The sequence below is a fragment of the Mustela putorius genome, unplaced genomic scaffold (assembly GCF_011764305.1).
Source record: "Mustela putorius furo isolate JIRA1106 unplaced genomic scaffold, ASM1176430v1.1 tig00003853_pilon_pilon_pilon, whole genome shotgun sequence".
Taxonomy (NCBI): Eukaryota; Metazoa; Chordata; class Mammalia; order Carnivora; family Mustelidae; genus Mustela; species Mustela putorius.
In genome coordinates this window covers 61,117,847-61,138,675 of record NW_025422005.1, presented here as the reverse complement: position 1 = coordinate 61,138,675, position 20,829 = coordinate 61,117,847, and the positions used below count along the sequence as shown (strand labels likewise).

The 20,829-nt window shown below is 31.8% G+C and overlaps 1 protein-coding gene across 1 annotated transcript in view; it reads left to right on the top strand.

The window, feature by feature from the left end:
• The window catches only part of LRRIQ3 (leucine rich repeats and IQ motif containing 3), a 221,244-nt gene that overhangs the window by 142,221 nt on the left and 58,194 nt on the right, over positions 1-20,829 (top strand). The window contains exon 6 of the mRNA XM_004758195.3: positions 4,107-4,236. Within this exon, the coding sequence (XP_004758252.1) occupies positions 4,107-4,236 (130 nt within the window). The remainder of the gene's footprint in view (positions 1-4,106; positions 4,237-20,829) is intronic.

Here is a 20,829-nt window from a genome sequence, read left to right as displayed (position 1 = left end):
ACCTCCATGCTGTTTTCCCGAGAGGTTGCACCAGCTTGCATTCCCACCAACAGTGTAGGAGGGTTCCCCTTGTTCTTTTGACACCTCATCTAAAAATGTCATAAACATTTCCTTTTATTATTATTCAAATCATTTGCATAAATTTTGATCGTGTTAGGGCTAACAAGTCTGCTTATGACATTAGAGGTCTCACTTCAGGTTGCATCATTTTATGAATCCTTACTCTCTTTCATGTGATGACTCAACATCTCTGATCTGCATCGAATCATGTTATCTTTCCAAAGTTGTGAAAACATTTATCTGAACATACTACAGAAATAAAGGTTTATCATATAGAGGATGTTTGAAGCTGAGTTAATTTTGACCCTGTTAAAAATGAAATTATATCTGATGTATTCACTTGTTAACTTATACTCCTCCCTGGTGATTTATTCCTCTTTAATGCTACCAAATATCCTTAACTTTATAAAATTATTGAGGACCAGTATTGGGATTACAGTATGTCAGTTAATAGAATAGACTTTCTGCTATTGAAAACAAGATATTTATTAGATTATCCTCAGTCTTCTGATAACTTTTCCTTCTTCATGATTTTGAGTATCAGTAAGGGGTATATCATGTCTTTTCCTTCTTGTACTATGTATACAGAAAAGCGCAGTTTCTTTACCTTGGTAGCCTGTGTAAGTCTCAGTTTACTTAGGGATTTAGATGCTCAGCTTCCTAGATTTGTTTCGCTGTCATATATGCAAACTTTATCACAGATTCTTCTTTTATAAAAGCCAAGGAAAGGAAAATTATTTTAAATGATGACAAGGAATGGCATGTAGGTTTATGAAAAAGAGTAAGTGGAAGAACTAAAGAAAATATATTTCTGAAAGGAATTTACTAACTACACATTTAATTTTTAAATATAATAAAAATATTAAAAATGTAAAACTTTAGTATCTAATTTTTTTAAATGACTTTATTCATTTATTTGACACAGAAAGAGAGACAGAGGGAGCACAAACCAGGGGTGAGGGGCTGTAGGCAGAGGGAGAGGGAGAAGCTGGGTGTGTGACCAGAGCTGAAGGAAGACACTCACCTGACTGAGCCACCCAGGTGCTCTTTCAGTACCCAATTTTTAAATTTCATGATTCTATAAATTAATTTTATTTGTGATAGATTCCCACGCTGCTTTATCTCTCCACTGGAGTCTTCTGCCCCCTTCAAGATCCAGAAGTGTATATTCCTACATCTCAGGCTGATTTCATGGGTGTTCAGAGTGTCCTGGTACATAATTAGCTCACTTTAGGGGACCGGTTGAAATAGGTTAATAGGGTCTCCTACTTTTCCTCCATCTTTCCCCAGACCTCCATAGAGATTGGATACTCAGATTTGACAGATACACACTTATTTTAAAAATTTCCTTTATTCTTTCAGGGAAAGACAGAAGAATATGTGTTAGGAATAGATTGCTAAACATATCCTTCTATTCGAAAGGGTCCATTTTTGTGGTTTATATAGAATTGGGGATGATTTTTAATGTAGGATGAATTGAATTGTTAGTAGAGAGAGACAGTAGTTATAAAAATAGAGCAAAATTTATAGAAGTAAGAAAACACAATAATAATGATACAGAAAACTAATTGAAGAGGACTAATAGATGAATTTGAGGTTGAAGAAGCATTTACAATTGATTTTTACATAATTGGTTGCAGAAGAGTAGTCTACATTATTTTTGTAATACTTTGTTTAATAGAAAGAACTGGACCCAAGTGAGAATAGCAGTAATATTACTTAAAATAATGTTATATTTTGATAATGTGTTGATATTATGATATATTATAGTTATTCTTGACAAACTTTATTTTTTAAAATATTTTATTTATATATTTGACAGACATAACTAGGCAGGGAGGCAGGCAGAGAGAGAGAGGGAAGAAGACTCCCTGCTAAGCAGAGAGCCCAACTCAGGTCTTGAACCCAGGACCCTGAGATCATGACCTGAGCTGAAGGCAGAAGCTTAACCCTCTGAGCAACCCAGGTGCCCCCTTCACAAACTTTAGAAAAAAAAATTAATATAAGGAGAATGTATAAGCTCAGAAGTAACTGCTTACCTGTCTTTCTAGCAAAAACTAGTATTTTTGTCATAGGAAGAATGGAAAGAAATTATGTAAGATAACTAGTGAAGGATTTTTAGTGAAGAATAATAACTGAGATTCATTCCAGGACTACATAATACCTAGTATCCATCATGAGCATTAAAAAATTCTTGCACAATGAGTCATTACATAAAGACAGATTGTTTTCAATAAATTAGAGAATATCACATATAAAATTTAAAAGATAGAAACTCAAGGCTATTCAGTTAAATACATCTGTTTTGTGCATTATAGGAATTTAAGCAGAAAATTATAAATACAGGGCACCAGGAAACATATCCAAGTGTTTCTCCTAAATTGTAGAATAAAGGAGGTTTGGACAAGTAGGCAGGTCAAGGTAGGGGGAATACAATGATTTTTTTTTTTTAATTTCAAAATCCTATCTGCTGTCACATATTAGAGAGTTTATGTGACTCTCATCTTCTTGGATGAAGGTGGCGCTATTCACCAAAACCAGAAATAAGTTATAATAGGTTGGGAGGAAAGATAGGAATTAAATTCTATCGAGTATGAGATGTCTGTGAAATTTTCCAGAGTGATAGGGCACAGCTCATAGGTACTACATAAAAAGGAAACAACTCAGAAAGGAATACTATTGAAGATACAAATTTTTGAGTCCTTAGAATTTAGGCCAGTGGTGCTCATCAAGGAATGAATGCATATTGTCCCTGGGAATGTATCTGAAAATACAAATGTATATCCCCTTCCAAAATTCTGATCTTTTTCTCTGTTGTATACTGTGGTTGCCTACCAATATCTGTCCTTTTCTTCTTTCTTGGTAAAAACCCTGAAATTTTACTCCAGGCAGCAAAATACCCACCAAAAAGACTACATTGCTTACGTTCTCCTTTGTCACTATGAGTGGTCAATAAGATATAAACAAGTTTTTTGAAGGACCTCTGGGAAAGTACCTTAAGACACATGGCCTATCCCCTTTTGTCATTTTACCTTTTTCCTCCATCTTGCTGACTGAGATACAGACATTGTGTGTAGAGCTCTAGTAGCTATCTTGACTCATGAGTAAACCTTGAGGATAGAAGCCATGTAGAGGGTAAGAAAGAGATGATAAACTTTGAAAAAGCCTGGGTTTCTGATGACCTGGTGGATCCTTTGCACTGTGGTGGATAGACGGTGAAGACAAAGGCAGACAACACAGTATTAATTATTAAAATTTTCCCAACCAATTTACAGATATTTTTTTAGTTTACGTCTGATAGTGCCCCCAACTCTCCACCAAGCTCTTTTTCAATATTCTGCTTGTTATTCCTTCCACACATACAAGATCCATTTGTACTTTTAAGATTTGTGATAATTCGGGGCACCTTTGTGGCTCAGTGGGTTAGAGCCTTCAGCTCAGGTCTTGATCCCAGTGTCCTGGGATTGAGCCCCATATCAGGCTCTCTGCTCAGCAGGGAGCCTGCTACCCCCTCTCTCTCTGCCTGCCTCTCTGCCTACTTGTGATCAAATAAATAAATTAAAAAATCTTTAAAAAAAAGATTTGTGATAATTCTGTGATAATTCTGGTCCCATTTATCTTTCTTTCAATGATACTATCCTTTTTAGTATTCTATAAAATAGTTTTGTCTACCCTCTCTTAACCTAAATCTTTCTTTAGGATTTTTTGGCAACACAGTCTTTCTTCTCTTTGTTTATTCCTTGTTTTTCTTGGTGGGTTTTGTTTTGTTTTGTCATGGCACCCTCCTGACAGGACCCTTTTCCCCTCAGTCTCCCTTCAAGCGTGGTTCAAAGTATATCATTAACTCTTAATAGACAATTTATCAAAATCATATGCAATGGAGCTCTTTTCCTAACTCTGCCTATATCACAGGTTTTTCTTGGTATTTTTTTAAAAATAAAATCAATCATTGTAGTGTATAATAAATATGAGAGTTCTTTGAGAACTCAAAAAAGTATATAACAGACATTATTGTGGTTATCATTGCTTTTATTTTGTTTCCACAGATTATACATTCTCCTGTTTATTTAAAAAATTCTAGAGAACAGAGTAAACATGTTTCTTCTATTATATATGAACTGAAAACAAAAGAAATTGGTATAAAATCAAAAAAATCAAGACATCTCACTCAAAGAGGTTAGTTATATGAATTTTTAAATTATATGTATGAATATATTTTGATGAAAAGTAAATTCATTAGAAATTAGTCATGTTAATTTTGAACTATAAATATATGATCTTGGGGGCACCTGGGTGGCTCAGTGGGTTAAAGCCTCTGCCTTCAGCTCAGGTCATGATCCCAGGGTCCTGGGATCGAGCCCTGCATCAGGCTCTCTGCTCAGTGGGGAGCCTGCTTCCCCCTCTCTCTCTGCTTGCCTCTCTGCCTACTTGTGATCTCTGTCTGTCAAATAAATAAAATCTTTAAAAAATATATATATACAATTCTATGAAATATAGGTTGAGATGTTTAGAGAAAATATGCATATCTCACTTAATATTTTATAAATGAAAGTCAAGAACTGGATTTTGAGCATAAGGAGGTAATTAAGAGAAATAGGTGTAGGCAGGAACCATATTGAGTTGATAGCTTTCTTGCTGTCTAGCTATGTCAGCGTGGTTCCTCTTTCAGGAAATCTGTCAAGTATTAGATTAATATAAATGATTTCAATTAAGTAATAATATTTAATTTCCTTCAGGCTTTGAACATAATTGTTTTGTTGATAAAGTACATTTTATCTTATGTTAATAGGATTTTGGTTATCACATGTGTACTTCTTTTTGTTGTTTTTGCGGAATTTTTTCTGATAAAGTTTTATGTGCGATCGATGGAATTCTTTACCTCTATCTTTCACAGAAAAATCATATAATCATTTTTATAAAATTATTTTCAATTTTCTCAAGGTTTTCTCTTAAATCTTTTAAATTATGATAAAAACACTTACCCTGAGATCCACTCTCTCAACAGACTTTTAAGTGCACAGCAGATCTCTAGAACTTTATCTTGTGTAACCACAATTTTAAATCTATTGAACAACTCCTCATTTCTCTCTTTCTCAGAACTTTTAATTCTTAAATATTCAAATCTTTCTCTTTTTAAAACTCATCATGGCATCTTTATCCCCTTTTATTTTCTTTGTATATGAACTGCCGTACTTTATCTCTACCAGTTCCTTATTTGTCAGTGGTTTTTGATATTTCATCAATTATCCATTAGTTGCATGTATATACAATATGTCTACAACAGTTATTTTAATATACAGTGTTTAGTTTCATGTATATTATATATACATTTCATAAAGCCCTACATTGTTATTTAAAAGCAATTTTATTTGTATGATTATTTAATTCCCAGATTTATAAATGAAAATGAAATGATGGAAAAATAGTAGTTCCATGCACCATACCACTACACATAATCTTTCTGATACCCCAAGATACTATCTTGTAACTCTTCTGCTGTTTCCTTTTGTATTTCCAAGTAACATGCTTATTCTGCTAAAATATCTTTTTTTGGGGGTGTAGATATTATTTACAGATTTCCATTGTGAAAGATGGAGATTTAATTCTCTTTTAAATCCTCCATAATACACACACTTATATATTCCCTCCTCTATTTTCCCCATAGAATTATATCACTACTGTTTGGAGGTAAATTAATATTTACTGTTGTAATTGTTATGTTGTAATTGTATATATTGTTCGCAGCTGAGCCATATAATATATTAGGATATGTTTGCTTTTTTATACTATTTTTTCGAAAACTTGTTTGAAAATCTCATACCATTCAAACCACCACTCTCCCCAAACATACTCACACATATATAATTTTTTTCACGATACTTCTGCTTGCACCTTTCATTTTGCTAATTTAATCAGGACTGCTTACCCTCTAAACCTGCTCTGAGACCCTCCATTTTGGTGTACATCTCTTCAACTGTGATCCTAAGAATTCATTTGTCTCCATGCTATGTAGGGACTCTAAGTTCCAGAATTCTCTGTCTTGGTCTTTCTTGGTTTATTTTCTTATTTTAATACAGTGCCTTCTCTATGAGTTTACTGAGAAATTATATATAGGAGGTAAATTTTTTAAAACCTTAAAAGCCTAAATATGCTGTTATGCTACATATATGTTTGGTTGGTTATTTGACTGCATAGAGCTTCTTTCAGATTTTTTTAAAGATCGCTTTATCATCTAACTTCCAGTGTTTCCTTTGAAAGGTCCATTGCCATTTAGTTCTTAGTTTGATATATATGAATGTCTATTTAATGTTTTTCCCTTCTGACTGGAAACTTTTAGCATTGTTTCTTATACCAGGTATTCTGCAATTTCACAGTGATTTGTCTCATAAATATTTGCTTGCTTGGCCAGATTGTTTTTCTATTCAATTTATTGTAGTTATTCATTCTGAAAGTTTATATCCCTCAGTTCTGGGTATTTCCCTTATATTTTTAATGTAATATATGTATCATAAAACTTAACCATTTTAAGCATTTTTAACTGTACATTAAGTATGTTTATATTGTGCAATCATCATGACCATCCATCTGTGGAAACTTTTCATCATTTTTCTTCAGTTGAAACTTATGTGCCCATTAGACAGTAACTCCCAATCCTCCCCCACCCTCAACCTCTAAAAGCACTTTCTATTTCTCTCTAGAATTTGATTACTTTAGGTATGTCATATAAATGCAATCACACAATATTTCCTTTTGTCACTGGCTTATTTTATTTAGCATAATGTCTTTAAAGTTGATATATGTGGAAGCATATCATATTTGTTTTTCTTTTTTAAGGTTTAATAATAAATATTCCATTACAGTCAACCTTTGAACAACATAGCCTTGAACTGGGCAGGCTCACTTATACAGATTTATTTTTTATAAATACTAATGCTATAAATATGTTTTCTCTTCCTTATGATTTTCTTAATAACATCTTTTCTAGATTATTATAAGCATACAGTATATAATACATAACATACAAAATATATGTTAATTCACTGTTTATGTTATCAGAAAGATTTTTGGTCCAATGGTAAGCCATTAGTAGTTAAGTTTTGGGGGAGCCAAAGTTATTCATGGAACTTCAACTGTGCAGGGGGGTGGTGATCCTAATCCCTGCATTTTTCAAGGGTCAGCTGTATGTTTTGTTTATCCAAACCAGCATTTGGGTTGCTTCCATATTTTAGCTATTGTGAATAATGCTGCTATGAACATGGGTATACAGATATCTCTTTGAGACCCTGCTTTCAGTTGTTTTGAATGTATAGCCAGAGGTGGAATTGTTGGATCATATGATAATTTTACTTGTAATGTTTTGAAGAATCACCATACTGTTTGCTACAGGAGATACACAATTCTACATTCCCAGCAACAGTGCACAAGGGTTCTAATTTTTACACATCCTAAGTAAACTTGTTATTTTTTTCTTTCTCTGTTCTTCTCCTTCTCCTTCTTCTTCTTCTTCGTCTTCTTCTTCTTATTATTATTCTTTTCCTTCTTCTTTTTAATTGTAGCCATCCATTAAACACATAGATGTGAGGTCATATCTCATTGTGCTTTTATTTTGTAATTCCCTAATAATCAGTGGTATTGAGCATCATTTTATGTGCTTATTGGTCATATGTATGTCTTCTTTGTAAAAATGTTTATTTAAGCCATTTGTTGTTCATTTCCTATTTTTGTGTTTGCTTTTTTGTTGCTGTTGAATTGCAGGATTTCTTTATATATTCTAGATATCAATCTCTTATAAATGTATGATTTGCAAGTATTTTCTCCTATTCTATGGGTTGCCTCTTTACTTCATTGATAGTACCCTTTGATGCACAAAATTTTTGATCTATTTGGGGTTAATTTTTGCTTATTATGTAAAGTAATAATACAATTTTACCTTTTTGCACACGGAATCCAGTTTTTTAAGCATGACTTTTTTGTTGTTTTTTGAGAAAAAGAAAGCATGTGCCTTGGGGTACGAGGGGAAGGAGGAGAGGGAGAGAGAGAATCTTAAACAGGCTCCGTGCACAGTGCGAAGCCAGATATGAGGCTTAGTCTCATGACCTGAGGTCATGATCTGAGCCAAAATCAAGAGCTGGACGCTTAACCAACTGAGCCACCCAGGCATCCCTGAGCACCATTTGTTGAAAAGACTATCCTTTCCCTACTGAATCATTTTGATAATCATTTTGAGAATCATTTGATCCAATTTGCAAACATTTACTTCTGGCCTTCTATTCTATTCCATTGATCTATATTGCTGTTTTTATATCCCTATTGAATCATTTTGATATTCATTTTGAGAATCATTTGATCCAATATGCAAGCATTTACTTCTGGACTTCTGTTCTATTCCATTGATCTATATGTCTGTTTTTATATCAGAACCACACTATTGTGATTACTATAGTTTTATAGTACGTTTGAAAATGATGAGGTGTGAGAACTATAGTTTTCTTCTTCTTCGGGTTTGTTTTGGTTCTTTGGGGTCCCTTGAAATTGTATATGAATTTTAGGATGAATTTTTCTATTTCTGCTAAAACGTCATTGGGATTTTTATAAGGAGTACATTGAACTTATAGACTGCTAAAAATTGAGTAGTAGTTTAGTAATATTAAGTCTTGTAGTCCACAAATATATGTTTTTTTTCTTTTATTCCTGTTAATTTCTTTCAACAACATATTGAAGGTTTCAGTGTACAAGTCTTTCACACCCTTAGTTATGTTTATTCTAAGTATTTTATTCTTGATCTTAAATGCTAGCTGCATGTGTTCTTTTTTTTTCTTATATGACTTTTATTAGTTTCTTTCAATTTTTTTATTTACTGTTTCAGTGTTTTTATCATCAAAGGGTTTTGAATTTTTGTCAAAATATTTTTTCTGCATTGATTATGGTAATCATGTTTTTTTCCTTCATTCTGTCAATTTGTATTACATAGATTGATTTTCATATGTTGTATCACTTCTTGTATTCCAGGAATAAATCCCCCGTGATCCAGTTATATAATCTTTTAAATATGCTGCTCCTTTGAGTTTGTTAATAGATTCTTGAGGATTTTTTGCATCAGTATTCATAAAGAATATTATTTTTCTTTTCTTTTAGTTTATTTGTCTGGCTTTAGTATCAATCAAGATAATGTAGCCTCATAGGAGTAAAGAGATAGTCCCTCATTTTCAGTTTTTTGGAAGAGTTTGAGAAGGATTGCTGTTACTTCTTTCCTAGTAAAGTCATTAGTTCTTTTACTTTATTTGTTGGGAAGGTTTTGATTACTGATTCAATCTCCTTATGAGTTATAGATTTACTCAGGTTTTCTTGATTTCAGTGATTCTTTTTTTTTTTTTTAAAGATTTATTTATTTATTTGATAGACAAATCATAAGGAGGCAGAGAGGCCGGCAGAGAGAGGAGGAAGCAGGCTCCCTGCTGAGCAGAGAGCCTGATGCGGGACTCGATCCCAGGACCCTGGGATCATGACCTGAGCAGAGGCTTTAACTCACTGAGCCACCCAGGCGTCCCGATTTCAGTGATTCTTGATTTCACTGAATCTTTCATGATTCAGTGTTAGTAGATTGTGTAAGTTCAAGGATTTATCTCTTTCACCTAAGTTATATAATTTATTTGCATACATTTATTCACAGTTTTTTTAAAATCCTTTTTATTTTTGTAAAATCATAGCAATGTCCCCTCTTTAACTTCTGATTTTAGTTTTTTGAGCCTTATCTCTTTTTTCTTATCTTTTTAGCTGAAGCTTTATCAATTTTGTTTATATTTTGAAGAACTAAATATTGTGTTCACAGATTTTCTATATTGTTTTTATAACTCTATTTTATCTCCTCTCTGATATTTATTATTTTCTTTCTTCTCCTAGATTAATTTAGTTCATTCTTTTTCCACATCAATGAAGTTTAAGTTTAAACTGTTTATTTGATACTGTTCTTCTTTTATAATGTAATCATTTATAATCATACACTTGCCTCTTAAGACTGGTTTTGCTGAATCCCAGAAATTTCAGTATACTGTGTTTTTTTGTTTTTTCATTTGTCTCTAGATATTTTATAATTTCCATTGAGATTTCTTTTTTTGGTCTCATGGGCTATTTAAGAGTATCTCATTTAATTTGTACATATTTATGAATTTTCCAGTTTTCCTTATGTTATTGATTTCTAGTTTAATTCCCTTGTGATTAAAAAATATACTTGGAATAATTTCAGTATTTTTAAATTTATTAAGATTTGTTTTATGGCCCCAAATATTGAATATCCTAGATAATGTTCCATGTGCATTTGAGAAAAATGTATATTCTGAGTGTTTTGTATATGTCTGTTAGGTCCAGTTTGAATATAACATTGTTCAAATCCTCTGCTTCTTATTGATATTCTCTCTGGTTGTTATATCCAATGTTGAAAATTAGGTATTGAAATCTACTATTATAGAAATGCTTATATTTCTGTCTTTAACCTGTAGATGTTTGTATTATTTATTTTGTTCCTCTGATTTTTGGTGGATATATGTTTAATTATTATATCTTAGTGAATTGAGCCTATTATTATATAATGCTCATATTTGTCTCTACTCAAGGTCTACTGCTTTAAATGTTGATCTCATCTAAAATATGACTTTACAGATACATCTAGAATAATGCTTGGCCAGATATCTGGTTACCATGGTTTAACCAAGTTACCACATAAAAGTAATTACCACAGAGCTTTCCTAAATATAGAATTCTCAGTTGACAGTGGTTTTTTTGTTTTTGTTTGTTTTTATTTTTGTTTTCTTTTTTTTTTTTTTAATTTCAGCACGTTAAATATATACTCTTATTGCTTCTTGGCATGCAAAGTTTCTGCTGATATATCTGCAAATTATTGAATACCCCTGCTATGTAAAGAGTCACTTTTCTCTTGTGACTTTCAAGATTCTTTCTTTGTTTTTCTCTTTTTACAGTTTCTTTATAATGCCTCACAGTGTGGATCTCATTTTGCTTATCCTACTCGGCATTTATAAGCTTGTAAATGTATGTGTTTCTTCAAATTTGGAAGGTTCATCTCTTATTTCTTCAAGTAACATATCTGTTTCTTATTTTCTTCTTCTGGGACCCCCAAAATGCATATTTTGATCCATTTGCTAGTATGCTGCTAGTTTTTTATTCCCTGTTCACTTTTCTCTATTCTTGTTTTTGTTCCTCAGACTCTATTATTTCAAAAGATCCATCTTTAATTTTGCTGAATTTTTTCCTTTTTTTTTTACATGTGCTGTTGAAATGCTAGTGAGTTTTTCAATTCAGTTATTTTATTTCTCTGCTACAAAATTTGTTTAATTCTTTTAAATAATTTCTATCTCTTTATTGCTAATCTTATTTTGGTTATATATTATTTCTCTGATTTTCTTTCATTATTTGCCCATGTTTTCCTTTGTCTCTTTGAGCATATTTAAAACAGTTATTTTAAAGTTTTTGTCTAACACAAAAAGATGTTCAACATCACTAATGATTTGGGAAATGCAAACCAAAACCACAATGAGTATCACATCACACCTGTCAGAATGGCTAAAATCAATAGCTCAAGAAACAACAAAGTGTTGGTGAGGATGTGGAAAAAAGGAACCTCATGCACTGTTGGTGGAAATGCAAACTAATGCAGCCATTATAGAAAACAGTGTGGAGGATCCTCAAAAAAAATTAAAAATAGAACTATCATGCTGTGAATTGTTTAAGACTGATCATCACAGACCTGTACCCCTGAAACAAATAATATATTATATGTTAATTTTAAAAATAGAACTATCATATGATCCAGTAATTCCACTATTGGGCAATTATCTAAAGAATATGAAAGCATTAATTTGAAAAAGTCTATGCACCCCTATATATTTATTGCAACATTATTTTCAATAACCAAATTATGGAAGCAGCCCAAGTGTCTATTGGCAGATAAATGGATAAAGAATATATGTGTGTATATATATATACACACACACACAAACATACCATGGAACATTAGTTAGCCATAAAAAAGAATGAAACCTTGACATTTGCAATAACATGGATGAAGGTAGAGAGAATAATGCTAAGCAAAATAAGCAAAGGCAGATACCATATGCTTTCACTCATTTGTGGCATTTAAGAAACAAAACACATGAACAACAAAAAGAACCAAACCAGACTCTTATCTATAAAGAACAAATTGATGGTTACCAGAGGAGAGCTGAGTGGGAAGGTGGGTAGAATAGATGAAGGGGATTAATAGTTCTTATCTTGCGGCAGCTGGGTAACCAGTACAATGTGATATCATTTAACATTGGTTAAAGCATTTGATTCTTGGTTTCAGCTCAGGTCTTGATGTCAGGGTAATGAGACAAAGCTTTGCATACAGCTCAGTGTTTAGTGTGGAATCTGCTTAAGACTCAGTCTCCCTCTCCTCCCCCTCTCTACCCTGTTCTCTCTCTCTCTCTCTCTCTCAAATAAATAAATCTTTAAAAAAAGAGTACTTATCTTGATGATCACCAAATAATGTAAAAAACTGTTGAATCACTACATTGTACACCTGCAATTAATATAACACTGTATGTTAACTCTACTGGAATTAAAATGAAATTTACAAATAAAGTTTTTATCTGGTAAGTCTGATATGTGTATTCAGGGACAGTTTTGGAGGATTTATTTTCTTTAAATGGACCTTGTTTCCCTATTTTTTTTTCTCTGCTTTGTGATTGTTGAAAATTGGACATTTAAAAACAGTTACTTCTTTCAATATTTGATGACTTGCATGGAAGACTTTCACTATTTAGTAAACCCCTAAGCTTTGAGATTTGCTTAGGGTTAAGGGTTAAAGTCTTTTTAGATCTCTTCTGGGCAGGCATTCCCTCTGGGTCAGTGTGCGTATGGTTTTCTTTTCTTTTGATTTTCTCCAGGTTCCTTTAAGTGTCTTAATTTCTCAGAGTCTTCCCCCGCCTCATTTTGGGGCCTTAGATTTTCTTTTGTATTCTCTGCCCTCAATTGTTTTTCTCCCAGGAGTCTGAGGATTTGCAATTCCCTTGCAGTTTTATGTATCATTACTGCCTTTAGTGGTTTTCAGCCTGATATCTAAACTATATTGCCATTCCTCTCCTGAGGATTTGAGTCAGGTGAGAGACAAAGCAGTCCTTTAGGCAAGCTTGAACATTCCAAACAAGTTTTATTCTTCTTTTTCCATCGTAAGGGAGAGAAATTAAAAATGGGCTGCTTCTTCCTAACTATGCTACACCACACTGGGGAGAGAGTAGTGAAGGGCAAGTAAAAGTGCCACAAAACTTCTTGCTGTTTTGATTATGACTTTTTCTTATTTGGGTGTTTACTTGGTTGCCGTAAATCTTTTATTCATTTCTAGAACTCCTTTGAAGTTATTATGGTCATTCTGCAGTTATGTATGGGATATTTCTAAGGGAGAATAAGGATGTGAGAGTTCCTAGTCTGCCATCATGCTGACACATTATTCTTTATTTATTTCATCATTATCTCCATTGTGTATTCTCTTTCTAGGACTCCTATTATTCAGGTGGACCTCTTGGACTGATCTTCTCTCTTACTTTTTATCCTTTTTATCTCTTACTTCCCCATTTTTTTTTAAATATATTTGTCCTCTCTTCTGGGGTGTTTACTCAATTTTATCCTCTCCTTATAATTATGTAATCAAGTTTCTAAAAATTCTATTTTATGGTCAATATAGATGCAATATCTTCTCTACATCTTGGAGGATAATAATATCATATAATTTTTTTTTTTTTTTGTGGATGGTTCTTCTCCATGGTATATTTTTCTATTTCCCTAAGTTACTTTCTTCTTACTGCTTTTGTGAAAAATGCTGCTAATCCTTGTTTGTTCACTCATATTTAAGATTAAGTTTCTGAAATGCTACTTTGAAACACTGCAAGCATTAATGTGGGATAATTTAGTGAGGTCCAGGGTCTTCATTCAGGGACGTGTAATATGAGGTTTCTTCAGAAGAAGACTCTTCCAATATTTTTCCTGTGATGTGTGAGTAACTGCTATTCTCTCATTTCATCCTCCAATTTTCAGTCCTCCTCCAATTATCCCTGCCAATCCTTAGCTATACCTGGTGCCCTTGAGTCCATAGTTTCTTTGGTTTAACTTCTCAAGAGGGTGAATATTTAGTCTCCTTTAAAAGCAAATGGATGAAAGAGTTACCTGGTTATGTGTGGTTGCCAAAGATCAGTTGATATAATTATGCCTTTCAAATAATTTTTTTAAACCATGTTTCAAATTCCCCACCTTTTTTAGTGTTCTGCACTGTGAATCTGCTTTTTTCTTTGCTTGTCCACATTAAACCTTAATATTCAACTTCATAGTGGCTGGTTATCAGTTACTTTTCATCCATGTGCTTCTAGCTTCCAAATAATTTTGGTGTCACTGATTCTGTCATTGTTTTTGAGTGTTTTTTGTTTTTGTTTTTGTAATTTTCCTTTTTGATCATGGTACCAGAATGCAAAGAGGGAACAAAAATGTGTTTAAGTTATTTAAACTCTTCTGTTTAATCTAAAGCCTATATTGATATTTTAAATTGAGCTGACTTTAAATTGAGCCATATTTTATATTAAGTATATAGAAGAAAGGAAAAGTTGGAACAGGAGGAGGAAGTAGGGAGTTTGGGGACAACTATCCTGTCTCAGACAAGGGATGACTGAACCCTTGGAAAATATCATTCATAAATCAAACTGAGTCCTGACTGACTTCTCTCTTAAGTGAAGGTTCTGTGCAGCCACAACAAATGTACTGTAAAAACTAAAATGTCTTAGTCATTCCAGTGCTAGATGATATCACATTGTAAAAACTTAGTTTATTATTAATGTTTTGGAATGAGGAAAGTGAGTTATAAAAGCTATAATAATCTATCCAAGGTCACATAATCCAAAAGTGGCAGAGCTGGTACTATTTCTAGTTTCTGTTTCCATAGTCTAGTGTCCATTCTGTTTCACAGTGATGCCTCCTGACAACTGTAAGTGTTTCACTATGTAATAATTAAATTATGTGCATGGGAATATGGTTGTATTAGATTAAGCTATCTGAATATATGGAATCTAATAAAATCTGTCATTCCCTGTGTCATTCCAAATATTATAGAACCACCCATTTTTACATAATATTTTATTATTTCCACTTACTTTTAATATTTCTTATATGTAAAAAAGCTATAGAAACTGAAGAGTATCTTATTTAAATCATTTTAATTTAAAGAAATAGAGTAAAAATAACATTTTCCCATATTTCTTTATTTACATCATAACTAATTACCTTATGCTTGCTTTACTAAAATGGTTAATTTAAAAAGCAGCCAGAAATTGTATTGATGTTCTTGAGAATATTTTGGGGGGACATGTATTTGTATCAATTTAGATTGAAAAAAGTACTTTTTTAAAATTAAGTAATATTTTCTATTACTTTTTGGACATATTTTTCGATTTAGGATTATCTTAGTACATTGTTCCAATTTTTACATAATAGCATATATTCAAATTCATGAAGGATGAGAAATACCTTTTCCTGTTCCTTCCTATTTCCTCATGAATGATGAAAAATACCTCTCTTTCCTTGAATATAAAGTTTACCTTTTAGAATGCTTAGTGTAATTTCTTTCTCTGACCATACTAAAAAAATGGGTTCAGCATACCTTATTTTGGAAGATTATGAAGTTTGGCAGTCTTCTACCATTTAGTTACTAATAAGTAGTAACATTGTGTTTGAGATGCATACAGTTTCTGGACTTTTTACTTATTTCTTCTAAATTGAAAGCTGAGCAATGCTGGGAGTACTGAGTGATTAAGAGTGCTGTGACAGTCCCATAAGAAGCAGCCTCTTTTAACTTTAATGATTTTCACAAGGACAATTATTTTCAATCTTGGCCTCTACCTATTCTGTGGTGTTTGTTAAAACCTACATATTATAATGCTTAAGTCCATTAGATCAAACTTTTCATTGTTATTCAAATATTCTGTTTTTGTGCAAAGTAGGATATTCTATTTTTGTAGATTTTCCCTTTGTCTACTTAATGAAGAATTAAGAGAAAGCTATTAAAAGATTCCACTATTACAGATTCATTTCCTTCTCCTGATTTCTATCAAATTTTGTTTTCTGCATTTTGAGGTAATAATTAACTACCTATATGATTATAATTAGTATATATTCTTGGTGATATATGATATATATTTTTAGTATATATTCTTTTATCATTCTATGTTTACTTGCTTTATCTCTAGCAATGCCTTTTCCTCATGCTCTATTTTGTCTGACATTAGTATAGCTGCACCAGCTGTATTTTAGTTAAACCTTTCCTAATGTTTTTCTATCCTTTTAGTTTTGACTTTTTGCTTTATATAATATGGCAATATTATATTATATTATATTATTTTATTATAATATTATATTATTTTCATGAAAATAGAAAATAGCTGGACCAGCTTATTTAGTCCATTTATATTTATTATATTTATTAAGAGAGTTGGGCTATTACTGTCTTCTATTTTTTTCTAGTTTGTTCTATCCATTCTTTTCTTTTTCCTTGTTTTTTCACAAAATTGTATCTTTGATTTTCTTGATTTTTTATTTTGAAATAATTTCAAATTACTAAAAAAGGTACAAAAATTACAAATTATTCCTGAATATCCTTTATCCATTCCACAAATGTTGCCATATTATATAATCATACAGTTATTAATACTAGGAAGTTAACATTGATACAGTACTATTATCTATGGACCATATTCATGTTTTGTCAATTGTCTAATATCGTTTTTCTTGTCCAGGATCTAGTCCTACTACTGTCATTTAGGTTATAATGATGTTATCATGTATATATTCCTTTATTTGGTTTTAAAAAGCTTTTAGTTTTTTTTTTAAGAAATGGCAAATCTTACCAAGTTATTCAGTTACTTCCCATATTGTTTACAACATCTTCTAAATTCATTTCTCATCTCATTCCATCTCACTTTCCTTCAGAAGGGTTTATGTGAAGTGATAGTAGAATACCTTCCTCCAGCTTTCATCCCAAGGACTATATTTACCCTCAAACTTGAATAATGAGTTGGCAAAATTTCAGTCTATGTTCAAAATTATTTTCTTTCAATATTCAAAAAATATTATTTTATTTATTTCTTGGTTTCAGTATTGCTGTTGAAAAGTTTGATGTCATTTAATTTTTGTTCCTTTAGAAGCTTTTGCTTTTATTTATTTTTTATTTTTTTAAAATGTTTTATGTATCTTTTTTAGAGAGAGAGAAAAAGAGAGCAAGGGGAGGGGCAGAGAAAGAGAGAAAAACTCAAGCACATGTCCTGCTGAGCACAGAGCAGATGTGGGACTAGATCTCATGACCCTGAGATCATGACCTGAGCAGAAATTAAGAGTTGGGTGCTGAACCAAATGAGCCACCTGGATGCCACCCCCCACCAAGCTTTTAAATTTGTTTCTCTGTCTTTCTTATCTGGATATGTATAGTAGAATATGCACATATAGTTGGGTTTTTGTTCTGATCTTATTCTTTTCTATTTGGCATATCTTCCACTACTTCTTCATATATTTTCTCTCCTCCTGGGACATCAGTTACTTAAATACTTTGATTTCTGTTCTCCATGTCTTTAAACATTTCTTTCTTTCTTTCTTTCTTTTTTTTTCTTTTTTATCCCTTTATCCTTTCAGACTTCTTTTGGGAGAATGCCTCAACTTGACCTCTAAACTCATGAATTATTCTTTAGTACCATCCATTTTACTATTTCTATCATATATGTACCTAAGATTTTTTCTTATATACTTATTACTATTTTTTCTTATTCTTATTTCATGCTGCTTTTTCTTTCCTTTTTTGGTACATTCAATATAAGTATTTAAAATTCTTATTCTGTCTAATTGTGCTTCCAGTTCCATGTGTTATTTAGCTTGTTATCTTTGTCTTGATGTAGTTTTATTTTATACTGTGATGTCATATTCCCAAGTGTATTGTATTCTGTCTCATATTGTATTCTGGCTATTGGGAAATTGCCAATTCCAGACCCTATTCAATGATAGTTCAAATAAGTTCAACAACAGAAGAAGTGATGAACTCTCTGGCAAAGACCACCAACTTCCACAAATAACATTGATGTTTGGTGTTATATTACCAATTTTTCAAATCAGTTAATCTTCAAACCCTTAGAGAAAGAGAATCTACCTAGATTGTAATCTACCATCCAATAGGTGATATTATCATACTAATTTTTCTTGCCCAAATTATCCCAATAGATTTCCAACTGATCTTGCTACCTATACTGTTTCAAAAACAGTTATCTTTTTTATGACTTCCTTGTTCTAAACTTAAAAAACAAACAAACAAACAAAAAAAAACCCAAGGATCATTGCCTTCAGAATAAATGTTTTAACATGGCTTTCAGGTTCTTCAATATCTGATTTTAAAGTATTTTCTAGCTGCATATCTCAGTATTTCTTTTTCTTTATAAAGAATGTTCCAATTATAAAGTGTAACTTATCATTCCAAGAATGTATAGTACTATGATTGTACTTATTATTTTTCCACCTTAAGTGAATCTGTTTTTGCCTTTTGAAACTCACTTACTCTGCAATACCATAATTATGTTCATTTTTTTCCAGTAAGCTGTTGTTCTTCTTAATAATAACCATTAATGCCTTTGTCTTATGCATCCCACAACACTCTTTTTGTCTTTGCTTTTTGTTATGTTTGTTTTTGGCAAAATTCCTCTTGCCAAAATATGAATTCCTTAAAAATAGTGACTAGTTTTTGTTCTTGTTGTTATTGTTTTACTTCTTTCTATCTTTTATAACATCTGGCAGTATGTCATGCCCACAAGGAGTATTCTGAAGTGATCTTGAATCAATGTGTAAAAACATTCTACTTTTATCTAAAAGAGGTAAATTTCATGGCAACAAGTAAGCATATGGATAGTAGTAATTCCTTATTTCCCTGTCTTAAACATAACATTCATATTTTGCTATAGAGCCAAAAAAGATACAATAAAACCTTCCTATATTCTATATATCTAATTATGTATTTTATCCTCTTATTCTTTAATTTTTCAGCAAGTGTTTATAGAGTAGCTATTTGAACTTGAGGTATAATAGTGAATAGTTATTCTGCAAGCCTAGAGAGCATATTTTTCAACCTTACTCAAATCATGGCACATATTAAAAATGATAAAATATTTATGTCACACTGAGGCAAAATGGATGGTTTAGGGAGAATCTACATGGGGCTTTGTAAAAATATTTTTTCTTTATAGTATTTTTTCTTTGTAGTATATTTTCTACAGTATATTTCTTTATATTATGTAATTTTGATAAAGTATGATAAAATATTGAAAATATATATATTCATATATATGAAGTTTATGTGCATATTGGGATATAACCCCCAAATAAGGTATCTGAAATATTTTTAAGAAGAAACTGGAGCTTCTTTCTGTAAATGTGAATTTCTGTATCAAGCTTTGTGCTTTAAATAACTATGTACTATTTTGATCAAGACAGTATTGATGTCTTATTTTTGTAGTCTTTATTAATGAGAATTCTTATCAGTGAGAATTTTTAAAAACTTTATACTTTATACTTCTTGACTTTAAAAAATGTATATGTATACTAATTTGATAAAACTAACTTAAAATTTAAAAAATAGGCAATTCAACTCTATTGAATACTAGCTGAAAAGTCTCAGTATTTATTGAATTTGAACACGGGAAGTCAGTGGTGAACTTGACAAAGACCAAATTCAACAAAGTGGCAGAGGTAGGAAACTTGATGGCAAAGGTTAAAAGTGAATGGAAGTAAATAAGAGAAGACATTGCCAAAATTTATTTTTTTGAGGAGTTTTATAATCTATGGTGTTCATATTCATAATAATCTCAAGTCACTAAACAAAAGAAATGAATATTCTGAATAATAGAATTTTAAATTTATGGTCCAAAGACGATTTTGGTGTTATGAATATCTTATTATATTTATATGTTAAAATTATCATCAATATATTATATATAAAAGAATATTGTAATTAATATTTGAATAATCAAAACATTAGTCTCAAAGTTAACCCTGGATATCAGAAAGTTCACAAAATATAGATTGTTAAGTAGGGGAGAGAGAGTTTGGTAAAAAACAGACAATTACTCTTCTTTCCTTTTAAGACAAAGAGAATTTGAATGAATGGCTACAGGTTAATATTTTTCAAGGTGGTGCAGTCTGCTAATAGGCATCAAGCTCCTACTAGGCCAGAGGTAACTTTATTAACCAGAGTATGAATGTGAGCAATTATTGCCTCATAATAAGGGTCATCTCTAAAAGGACCTATTCCCTAGATACAGTTTCTCTGATTCTTAACTCTTTTTTTCCTTTGGTCACAAATCCAAATCTGAGAAAATTTAAGAATGTCATAAAATAGGAGTGCCTGGGTGGCTCAGTGGGTTAAAGCCTCTGCTTTCAGCTCAGGTCATGATCCCAGGGTTCTGGGATCGAGCCCCGTATCGTATAGGGCTCTCTGCTCAGCAGGGAGCCTGCTTCCTCCTCTCTCTCTGCCTGCCTCTCTGCCTGCTTGTGATCTCTGTCTGTCAAATAAATAAATACAATCTTTAAAAAAAAAAAGAATGTCATAAAATAATTAACATCTCTTTGTACCCCAAAATGCAGAAATGATCCCACATTTATTTTATTTATAATTTCAAGAGGTATATGGCTCCACTAAGCCCTATTCATCGT